Source organism: Phoenix dactylifera, chromosome 1 (assembly GCF_051530095.1).
Source record: "Phoenix dactylifera cultivar Ajwa chromosome 1, Ajwa_hap1_PhDact_Kaust_v1.1, whole genome shotgun sequence".
NCBI lineage: Eukaryota > Viridiplantae > Streptophyta > Magnoliopsida > Arecales > Arecaceae > Phoenix > Phoenix dactylifera.
In genome coordinates, this window is record NC_143190.1 from 31,842,153 (window position 1) to 31,854,238 (window position 12,086).

A 12,086-nucleotide genomic window follows, 5' to 3' on the forward strand; every position below is an offset into this window, starting at 1 on the left:
GAGTCATGAAATTCCTAACTTGTGGCTCCTTTAGCTTGGAATTATTTGGCCATATGCAATGTACAAGCAAAATTTTAGTGATTGGTTAAAAAACTAAATACTGTTGTTCTTATTGCCGGATTAATCATACAAGGATAATAAAAATTAGACCTGAGCATCAAATATCAGTTTATATCAGGTGTCCTATGTGCTGCAAAACTGAGACGATGTTGCAATCTCTCTAAATCAAGATTGCTGAGATTGATCTGCTTTTCTTGTTTACCTGATGCTTCCATTCGAGTAGCCTACAGAAGCATGATTCATCGCCTTAGACCATATCATTCCGTACCAAGTATATTGTACCGTTCTACCGGTCAACCAATAACTTAGTACTAAGAATGTTATGAGTAATGGTACCAAGAATCAACCTGTCTTGATATCGTACCAAAATAGTACTGGTAATTGAAAACCAGTGACACTGCAAGCTTTTCCTTCTCGAAGGAGGATCATTAACCGAGCATCCGAGCTGGAAGTTGCAGGATATCTAGACAAATTAAATATCAACATATTTCTCCCCCTTGAATTGCTTTGTGTTTTCCATAAATTAAAACCCTCATGGCACTGCAGACCTTTTGCCCATCAGAAGGAGAAAAATCATCAAGGGATGCGAGGTGGAGTAAGATAAATACGAGAAGCTTGTGTGCAGATATTTAAAAGGTGGACCAAATTGCTGACATCCAAAGAAAATTGAAGGCTCTTGAGCAAAGCAATTCCTTTTTAATTTTTTTTAAATTTTTTATAAGGGAATGGAAGGGGAACCCTCCAGCTTTACGAGCTTTGCAGATTTAAATGTAGAATTTAAAGGGAAGATATAAGGTAGCACTCTAAGATATTTATCGTTAATAGGAATAATAAATTGTGAGTGTGAGAACTCGTAAATGGGACATGGCCCAGCCAAGGCTTGGACAATATATCCACTATTCTCACGGCAGGGCAAGGAAACCCAGGTGGTGACGGCTCCGGACATCAATAATTTCCAAAGGCAATCAAAATTAATTAGAAAAGAACGCATCCACATGGTGCCGTGCTTTGACGTCTTGTCACTGTCTTTAGGCATAACTTGTCATTATGTCAATTTATGTTCTCTTATATGCATAACCCCTTTAGCAACTTAAACCATATAAAAAGCCCAGTGTCTAACTACAAATTTTATAAAATTTTGGTGCAAAAGTAGAAATACTATATGGTGTTCCCAATCAATGAACACTTTGTGCTGGCCACTTGATTATTAAGGAACAACTAAAACTCGACAATGTACACAAAGCAAACCTATTTATTGGAACACAAAAAGGCTGAAAATATGGTAGTAAGGAAAGAGCTCTAATTTTAATTTCCCTTAGGGAAAAACATTCCATTTCAAAGAGAGATTAGTAAAATTGTAGTCTTCTAAATATAGAAACTATAAAGAATATAGAAAGGATGGAGGGAGTACTAATATTTTCGTCTATGTATAATATTTCTTTCTTCCGAAGAATCAAGGGTTTCAAGCTTCATCATACAACAACCTTGAGATTCTTTTATCATAGTTTAATTTTCAAGAAGAGTGATGTGAGTGGTAGAAAAAAGATATTTTATTGAGTGAAAATGACCGAATAGCATAACAATCTTAAACAAAAATAACCTTATATTAATGAAATTTCCCATCACTCCTCTCCTTGGCAAACTTATATTAATGATCTAAAGTCAAATGACATTAGAATTGCAAATTGATCGAAATATGATCACAATATTTTTATAATGGTAAAATTACCATTTCTGCTAGGGTTAAACATTAAATGAAGCCCACTACTTAAGACAAGAGAAGGTAGTAGCCTTTTTTTTTTTTTTTTTTCTTCCCAAATTTGCCCCAGCCCTAGTTACTAGTAAATATTTTGATATCGAAATATCAAAGTCTTTAGGGCTTATTAGCAAATCTTTCCAGAAGGGCCAATCACGGCAAAGCGTCATTGATTTTTACCCTTGGCAGCAACAGGGGAGGGAGCGGTACATCAACGCTCAATCATTGAGCCGTCACATTGTCGCATCCTAGAGCCCTCAAAGCTCTTCGTTGGGCATCTACCCTCGATTTCTTCCGACCCTCATCTTTTCTCTTTATTCTCTTGGATGCCAATCTCTTTCTTTTTGATTTATCCTCTTTCTACGGTGACTAATCTTCTTTCAGGCACTTTATGGGGTCAAGGTGGAGGTGAATCTTGTTCCTTTTAGCAATTCTAAACTGTTCTATTTATACATTTTTATTTATTTTGTGGGAAGGGATCATTATTTCCTGGTGTCTGAGTTCAATCACCAAGAAAATAGTACTGAGTCTGCTGGGAATTCTTTCTTCGGCTGTTCTAAAAGATGATGATATTTTGTTTAATATTCAATTTATCGTACTATAGGCTGGAACTTTGAAGCTTTAGGAATTCAGAAATTGGTTTTTACAGATTACATCAGCTGTTTTTGCAAGATCTTATTGTAGATAGTTTATGTGTTGGATTCTGGGAGATGATAGATTTTTTCCTGATGGTAACTAGCCGGCAATAGGAGGTGGCTTTTATATCTCTTTTGATTTACTCTTTCAATAGAAGCTGATGGGCCTAGATCAATGCTAAGAAAAATATGATAATGGTGATGTTGGTAAAAAGTCTATGCTGTAAGATCTGATCATGGTTTTGTTGTAAAGAAAAAGGAATAATTGTCTCCTTGTGAACCTGTTGAATTGGGTTTGTGAATTGAAATGTTTGCATTATTTAGATCCATAAGAATAGTGTGCAATTCTTCCTTTATCTTCCATGAACTTGCACTCAAGAATTCTATTGACAGCATATAATATTGTATTAGAAAATCCCTTTAGAGTGAATGGAATGCTGTATTTCAGAAGCCTATCATTTTTTGGATGGTTTGATATGTCAATTTTGATAGTTAAGCCATTTTTCTGCGAATTTGACATGGGTGTTCTGGTGTTAAATTTGATGTATGTTAATTAGGTTGAAGCGCCTTCAAAGTTTTACAGCATAGAAAGGAAGCAGTACAATGAAAAATCCACACTCTCCACTCAACTTCCTTTCCTTCCCCTTTCTTTTCTCCTCCTTCCTGTTTCTTGTTGTAGTGTTCAAGGCAGCCAAATCCAGAGCAAGGAAGCTGCCTCCAAGCCCACGGAAGCTCCCCATCATAGGCCACCTGCACCACTTGCGTGGAAATGTCCATCACCGGGCCCTCAGAGACCTCTCCCGGCGACATGGCCCTGTCATGTATCTCAAGCTCGGACAAGTTGACCATGTAGTCATCTCCTCTCCGGAGGCCGCGAGAGAGATCATGCAGACCCATGATCTCATCTTCGCCACCCGGCCCAGACTACTGATCCCCGAGATGCTCCACCATTGCACCGACATCGCCTTCGCTCCCTACGGTAACTACTGGCGGCAGCTGCGAAAGATATGCATCGTCGAGCTACTAAGCGCAAAGCGTGTCAAGGCCTTTGCCACGCCTCAACAAGAAGAGATTTCGAACCTCGTGGGGAATATCTCCATGCTGAACAAATCTCCTGTTAACCTCTCCGAGAAGCTTTCCTTACTAACCAATGGTGTGATCTCAAGAGTCGCATGTGGCAAGACATGCAAGCATGGGCAGAGGATTATCTCGGCGTGCAAGAAACTGACGGCGTTGGCCTCTGGATTTTGTGTGGCTGATCTGTTCCCCTCGTTTGGCTTTATCGACACTCTCAGCGGACTGAGATCCGCGTCAGCGAACGCTCGACGTGAGTTGGATGAGATCCTTGAGGACATAATCAAGGAGCACCAAGAGAAGAGAGCCGCCACAAATAGCAACAAAGGGGATGATCAACGAGAGGAAGATCTTGTCGACGTTCTTCTGGGACTGAAGGAAAATGGTGGACTTGAGTTCCCTCTCACACACACCAACATCAAGGCCGTAATCATGGTCAGTATGCCTAACTAATTACTTAGTTTCACGCTATTTAGAAGGAGTTTATGGAGAGACATATGCTGCTTCGAATGATCAAGTTTCTCATCGTAAGTTTTCAGGATATGTTCTTCGCAGGGACCGACACATCGTCGGAAACGATGGTATGGGCGATGGCAGAGCTATTGAAGCAGCCCGAGGTGATGGAGAAGGCTCAAGCGGAGGTGCGGCGAGTCCTGAAGGGAAAGGCCAAGATTGAGGAGGGAGACATGAGTGAATTCCACTACATGAAGCTGGTGATCAAGGAGACTCTGAGGTTGCACCCGCCAGCTCCGCTGCTGCTGCCGAGGGTCTGCACCAAGAGTTGCCAAGTGGATGGCTACGATATTCCTGTCGGAAGCCGGGTTATGATCAATGCTTGGGCTATAGGAAGGGATCCAAGGTACTGGGAGGACCCAGAAAGCTTCAAACCAGAGAGGTTCGAAGGCAGCTCGGTTGACTTCGTGGGTGGCAGCTTTGAGCTCGTGCCTTTCGGTGGGGGAAGAAGGATTTGCCCTGGGATGAACTTTGGATTGGCCGAGATGGAGCTGTTCCTATCCCACCTACTGTACTATTTTGATTGGAAGCTTCCCAATGGAATGGGGCCCGATGATGTCGAAATGACCGAGACATTTGGGTCAACCGTGGGCCGGAAATCCCCCTTGTGCTTAATTGCTACTCCTTACGTACCGATCTGATGTCAGTTGATTGGATTTTACTACTCCTTTGTGCTTTCCAATCATCATATCGTAGTTAGTATATAACGCATTTAATGTTGGGATGAATCATGTATCCTCAAGGTTTGAAACTATGAATAAAGATGGCCGAAGATAGCAAGCAAGGTACGACTGTTACTCTGAACCATCACCCTCTTCATACTTGGGATGAATACAATCATGGATCAATCAACCCTTCTTTACTACATTTTGTGATGAGAAAAGTCATTGAAGTCTTGTGTTCAGATGTACATGATTAGCTCTAATCTGCAAGTTGACTGAGAAAAATTAACAATACAGTATACAGGGAATGAATTCATGTGGAAGGCTGTTATGAGTATGATTTATTTAAGCTAGTATCTTAATGAAATGAGAAACTGAAACAGCTACCTTAAGACTTCCTTTGCTTATATACGCATTTATAGGGGTGGCAAACAGGTCAGATCAGCAGAGATGGGTCGGAAAGGAATACAAGTTGGGTCAAAAATTTATCAACCAAAACCTTCGACCTAGTTATTAAACAAATTAATTTTTATATCTGAATTTGATTTGTTTATTATACGGTGTCCGACCCGATCCACATAACCTATTTATTAAATAGGTCAAGTCAGGTTAAACGGGTTAAATGGGTTTTTAACAAAATAAATGGATTTAAACAGGTTAAATATGTTAAGCAGGTCGGTTAAACAGGTCAGAAACAGGTTAAGCATGTTTCAAATAAGTTAAATAGATTTTATACCGATTAAATAGGTCGGAACAGCAATGTTTTCTCTCATTTCCAGTATTCATGAAGAAATTGTGGAGGAGAAGCGCGTTTGTTCCAAGACGAGCAAGGGAGAAGGAGCTCCTGAGAAACCCCAACCCCCAAAGCTAACCCTAATTTCGGTAACATTATGTTCACCTAACTGGGCATTTTTTGGGCTTTCATATAATTATGTTTCCATAGCTTCATATTGTAGGAATCACTTATGTTGCCCAGATAGACAACCCAAGAGGGGGGGTGAATTGGATTTTAAAATAATTTTGCAATTAAAACGTTTGAGGATGACTAATTAATACTTTTGCAAGATGATTAATTAGTTGCTATGTGAAGTGAGTGAAATGAGAGTGAGAGAGATAGACACAAGCAATCACAAACACAATGTTTATAGTGGTTCGGAGCTAACCCTTGCTCCTACGTCCACTTCTCAAGTCTCACTTGGGAATTCACTATAACCCCTTGGATTACAGCCGGTTGTTTTACAAGCTCACAACCCAACTTGTTATTTTACGAGCTCACAACGAACTCGGTCGGTTTTCCCAGGCTCACCGACTAGAACCACCCTGATTGTTTTTCCGGGATCACAATCAAACCCTTACACGTTGGTTTTATCCTCGGCTCACCAACCAACCTCTACACTCTTGATTCAATCCCCTGATTGAATCAAGCAAAGACAAGATGGAAAGAACAAGGACAAACAGAAAAACAGAGCTTCTAAAAAGCAGATATACAGCAATATAAACTAGAGAGAAGTTAAGAGCCCTCAAACACTTTTGAGTTGGAGTAGAGAAGGGCTTCTTGAACTGTGAGTCTCCTCTTGAATGTCTGGTCGACTTGAAGGCAGGAGGAGACTTCTTTAAATGCTGGGAAGAGGTAGCTGGATGGAGTTAATGGCGCTCTTCCTTCTTTTCTGTTGAAAACCAGTTAGCAGAGATAGGATGCTTGATTTCTTTGAGTGGAATAGTGCTTCTCTGCCTTGCTACAGTCCTCTGTGGCTATTTAAGCCATCCCCCACGGAAACTAGCCGTTAGACACCTTTTTCTGCCCGTTCTGCACACTCTGCACATCCTGACAATATGTCCGTTGGGGTCGGAGTCGACTCGCGCGATCTGGAGTCGACTCGGCTGTAGCGGGAGTCGACTCATGCTTTTCTGGAGTCGGCTCGGCAACTGTTCCGGATTTGAATTAAAGTGACCTCCGCGACTGGGAGTCGACTCGACTTAACCCGGAGTCGACTCGCCAACTTCTGGAGCTGACTTGCCATTTTCGGAGTCGGCTCATCCCATGAAGTCCATGGAGCTAATTTTTTAACTTGGCCCACTCGAGTCGACTCGACAATCCTGGGAGTCGACTCGGCGCTCAAAGCCCGAACTCCCGATCTTCTGTCTTTTGGCTCGTCCAGTCTTGGAGTCGACTCGAACTGTTCCGGAGTCGACTCGGCTCTCAGTTACCGAAACACAGCCTTCTGCCTTTTTGATGTAGCGCTGCCTTGGAGTCGACTCGAGCTGTCTGGGAGTCGACTCGGCTCTCAGAGACAATAATTCGGTCTTCTGTCTTTTTGGGGTCGCGCTGTCTCGGAGTCGACTCGCGCATTGCGGGAGTTGACTCGGATCTCAGAGTCCGAAAACTGCTCTCTGACTTTTGCCTTGTGTACCACTGAGAGTCGACTCTCGCTTTCTTTGGAGTCGACCTACCAACCATCGGAGTCGACTCGCGTTCCACAGGAGTCGACTCGAATCTCAGGGTCGAAAATCGCTCTCTTACTTTTCTGTCTGTAACTCCTTGGAGTCCACTCATACTACTCCGGAGTCGACTCGGTTCTCATCGGAGTCGACTTGCGCACTTCAGGAGTCGACTCGTTGACAGGTTTTGAGTTTAGTCTTTCTGTTTGTCTGTCAGTTCTCAGTCGGAGTCGACTCGTAATGATCCGGAGTCGACTCGAGCCCGTGCCAGTGATTCTGATACGCTTGGAGTCGACTCGTAATATTCCGGAGTCGACTCGAGTCTCAGACTTTGGTTCAAACTGACTTCTTAACTTATCCAAAATATCTTGAACCAAGTCTAGAAACACTTAGACAAGATTTTCACTGAAACACTCAATTGAATTCATTAGTAATCAAAAGATATACTCAATTATTTGAGCTCATCAAAATCAAATAGGGTTTTAATCAATCACTCCACAATCTCCCCCTTTTTGATGATGACAAAACATTGAGTATATGTAAAGTGAATTGCTCAATAAATAAGAAAATGAAATCTATAAATGAATTCAAGTGTCTGGTTTTTTAATTTATCCAAACTTGAAAGGTGTGAGACAATAAATTTTGGAGTTAAAGCTCCCCCTTTTATTTGAAATTATATAAGCCTTCATGTCATGCACTCAATTGTTTGGCTTATATATATTTAATGATTTGACTTTCTTAAAAATTCAGATTCTCCCCCTCAACATATGCATTCTACTTTGTTTTGATTCTCTGAATTTCCTTTTAATGCATTGAAGTTTTTGAACTGAAATTTTTGGTTTTTAGAGGAAAAATCTGTCAATTTGTTCTTGAGTAGGATTCAACTAATCTCCGAATATCCCTTGAATAGATTCTGGAGATTACTCCATTAGGAGCCCCAACAGAGAGATAATGAGCCTCGAGGTACCAAATCCACTAAGAACAGATTATGTTTTAATTTTTGATTTCTTTTATGTTGATTCCATTTACATATCTATTAAATATTTCTCCCCCTTTTTGTCATCGTATCAAAAAGGAAGTGAGTATAACACGCAATCAATTAGAGAGCAAATTGCACAAAATTGAAGAGAATATGTCTACTCATTGTATTGATGTGTATGTAAATACATTTGTGAATACAATAAGTAAAGCAAAAAGAATACTTGTCAAAATACAAAAAGATATCTAAGGCTTCCTTGAGGAGGATGCGGCTCCCCGGGGCATGCGCTCTGCAAGTAGTGTGACTGCATTAGTGACGTGCTCGAGCTGTCGGATAATGGCCGAGGTGGCCCTGCTATGTGTCGTATCGAGCTCGGTCACCGACTGCTGAAGTGTGTCAAGCTTGGCGATGAGCACATTCGCCAAGCGCTCGGCCCCCTGGGTAGTGGTGCCCATGTCGTGTCGCATGTCATCGCGCATCTTTCGAGTGGTGCTCGTGACTTCGCTCATGCTGTGGAACTGGGCTTGGATCAGGAACCTTACATTGTAGATCTCTTCCCGCACATGGGCCGTCGTCTCAGCCACGGCTGACAGGGAAGGGACCAACGCTGAAGAAGGTGCAGGAGAAGGAGCAGGCACTGAACCCCGGAGCTCCCTAAGTAGGTCGTCCCGGAGATCTCTAACTATCTCTTGCCGCAACTCCCGGAGCTGCTCAGGAGCGATCCGGACCTCCATGGGCTGAGTAGGTGGAGCTGAGGAGGAGGGTCCGGCTGAGGTGGTGGGAGCAGAAGTGGAGGGAAAGGTAGGATAGTCTGAGTTTGGGTCAGGACTGGGGGAAGGTCTGGTGGTATGTGTGGAGGTGGATGATTTTCTAACCCAGGTTCCCTCGACCTTCCGAAACCCCATCCTGTGTAGGGTTCCCGGACGCATGCGATCTGTCCATCGCAATGCGCGAGAGGGTTCCCCCTCAGGAATGGGAATCTCGGCCTCCCTAAATAGAAGAGTGAACATCATGCCATAGGGGAGGGTGAGCCTAGGTCTATCTAGTGGCTCACATAGGTATCTATACATCATCTTGGGAAAGTTGATTGGGGTGTCCTGGAGGATGTAGAACATAAGAGCTAGGTCTCTCTCAGATACAAAATCGAAGCGGCCAGTCTTCGGGAAGAGGGACCTAGAGATGATACTCAAGAGGAGCCGCATCTCAACTGAAAGTGAGCTAGCGGACACCTCATCTAAGGGGGACTGAGGTGGATGACCTAGAATGGCCGTAAGGGCCTCAGTCCTATCCTCGGGGTGTGTGGGAGCCACCCCTACTTGTGGAAGATGGAGGACCTGAGCAATGATATCCTCCGAAATGAACAATGGGACACCGGCTACCGTGCCCTCGATACCCCCATCGCCCCTATGTACAGTACCGTAGAACTCCCTAACTAGGCCAGGGTATGTGGGGAGATCTAGGGAACAAAAATACTCTAAGCCCTGGGCCCGCAGTCTCTCTCCTATAGTAAAGCCCTCCCGGGAGAGATAGTCAAAATCGACGTATCTCCCGGTGGAGACCGCCTTCCCGGCGCACGGCCTCGAGGGAACCTCCCTCGGCGGGGAATGAGCCGGAGGTTGTGGCCTCGCGGGATCGTTCCGAGCCTTGGAACGCCGCTCGGCACCGGTTGCGGGTTGGGGTCTCTTCCGGACAACGGCTTTACGAGGCATTTTGACCTAGGGAAGAGGAAGGAACCTAAAGAAGCGAGGAAGATGGACGGGAAAAACCTTAAGGTCGGCCAGAGACGCTCTAGGAGTCGGTTCTAGGGCTTGTGAACAGTGGCGGCGGTGAATAGAAGTGTTGAGTAAACGATGAAGTTAGGGTTAAAAAATCGGATCCCGACTGCGAGTCGACTCCTCTGAGTCGCGAGTCGACTCGACCTCGAGTCGACTCCAAAGTATGCGCGAGTCGACTCTCCTTATGCGCCTATTGACCTCGAGTCGACTCCCGACTGAATGCGAGTCGACTCCCCCTCTGCTGCCATCGATCTCGAGTCGATTCTCGTAAATGTGCGAGTCGACTCTCCGTTACGAGCCGACTCTGAAACTGCTCGAGTCGTCTCAAACTCTGGCACGCACCTAAAAATCATGCTATGTTCGTGCCAAATGAGGAAAAATCACTAAGTTATGATCTGATTTGATGATCATTGTAAAGAAACTCTAAATTAGCCACAATCTAATCATCAAAATCAATGAACTAGTGGAAAATACCACTAGAATGGATCAATCACTCCCAATCCCCTCCTAAGCACACTAAATCTCTCTTCACTTAAGGGTTTTGTAAAAATGTCAGCTAATTGATCATCAGTGCAAACAAATTGAAGTGTCACATCACCATTCAGTACATGATCTCTTATGAAGTGATGTCTTATCTCAATATGTTTAGTTCTTGAATGCTGAATTGGATTTTTAGTTAGATTAATGGCACTTGTATTATCACAATTAATGGAAATTTTATCTTGTTTAATGCCATAATCTTCCAATTGTTGTTTGATCCACAAGATTTAAGCACAACAACTCCCGGCTGCAACATATTCAGCTTCAGCAGTAGATAATGCAACCGAGTTTTGTTTCTTGCTAAACCATGAGATTAAGTTTTCTCCTAGGAATTGACATGACCCGCTGGTGCTTTTTCTATCAAGTTTACATCCAGCAAAGTCTGAATCTGTGTATCCTATTAAGTTTAGGCTAGATTCTTTAGAATACCATAACCCTATATTCTTTGTTCCTATTATGTATTTAAAGATTCTCTTGACTGCAATTAGATGAGATTCCTTAGGATTAGACTGATATCTAGCACACATGCAAACACTAAACATGATATCAGGTCTACTTGCAGTAAGATACAATAAAGATCCTATCATACCTCTATATAGTTTCTGATCTACAGATTTACCTGATTCATCTTGGTCTAATTTGCATGATGAGCTCATGGGGGTGCTGATTGACTTGTTCCCCTCCATATCAAACTTCTTAAGCATCTCCTTGATGTATTTAGCTTGATTGATGAAGATGCCTTCTTCAGATTGTTTGATTTGAAGCCCGAAAAAATAATTCAGCTCTCCCATCATGCTCATTTCAAATTCACTCTGCATCAAGTCAGCAAATTCTTCGCAGAGGCGATTGTTAGTAGCACCGAAAATAATATCATCAACATAAATCTGCACTAACAACATATCTTTGTTTTTCTTCTTTAGAAACAATGTTGTATCTACTTTACCCCTAGAAAACTCATGTTCTAATAGGAATTTGCTAAGCCTCTCATACCATGCTCTAGGTGCTTGTTTCAAACCATAAAGTGCCTTGTTCAATTTATATACATGATTAGGGTATTGATGATTTTCAAAACCAGGAGGTTGTTCTACATATACCTCCTCATTAATATACCCATTTAAGAATGCACTTTTTACATCCATTTGAAATAATTTGAAGTCCTTAGAGCATGCAAATGCTAGTAAAAGTCTAATTGCCTCAAGTCTAGCTACAGGAACAAAGGTTTCATCAAAATCTATACCTTCTTCTTGATTATAACCCTTTGCTACTAGTCTAGCCTTATTCCTTATTACAATTCCATTTTCATCAAGTTTATTTTTATAAATCCATTTGGTACCTGTTGCTGGGGGTCCAAACCGAGAACGATTGGCACAGCGGTGTGAACGGGGTTCCCTTTGAATTGCTTTGGTTGCGCTCCACCTTCCGCCGAGAAACCTGCAAGCAAGCCTCGCACCACCACTGGGGTAGTGGGGGCCCTCCGATGATCAAGTTAGAGGGAATCGAAGGAGAAGAAGAGGTAGCAGGTAAGATGATGCTATGGAGAATCTTGCTTACCCTCCCCCTTCCTCCCCAGCCCCATATATATCAGGCTGGGGGGTTTTTCTGGGGATTGGTCATCGTGTGGCACGATGGGGTTGCCACTGACATGGCCGTTAC

General features: G+C 42.8%; 1 protein-coding gene across 1 annotated transcript; it reads left to right on the forward strand.

Moving 5' to 3' along the window:
• Positions 1 to 2,008: 2,008 nt before the first annotated feature.
• Positions 2,009 to 4,901, forward strand: LOC103708029 (premnaspirodiene oxygenase-like). The gene is made up of 3 exons (XM_039126133.2): positions 2,009 to 2,224; positions 3,009 to 3,960; positions 4,065 to 4,901. Exons 2-3 carry the CDS (start codon positions 3,055 to 3,057, stop codon positions 4,677 to 4,679), a joined length of 1,521 nt encoding a protein of 506 aa, XP_038982061.2. The 5' UTR covers positions 2,009 to 2,224; positions 3,009 to 3,054; the 3' UTR covers positions 4,680 to 4,901.
• Positions 4,902 to 12,086: the final 7,185 nt, after the last annotated feature.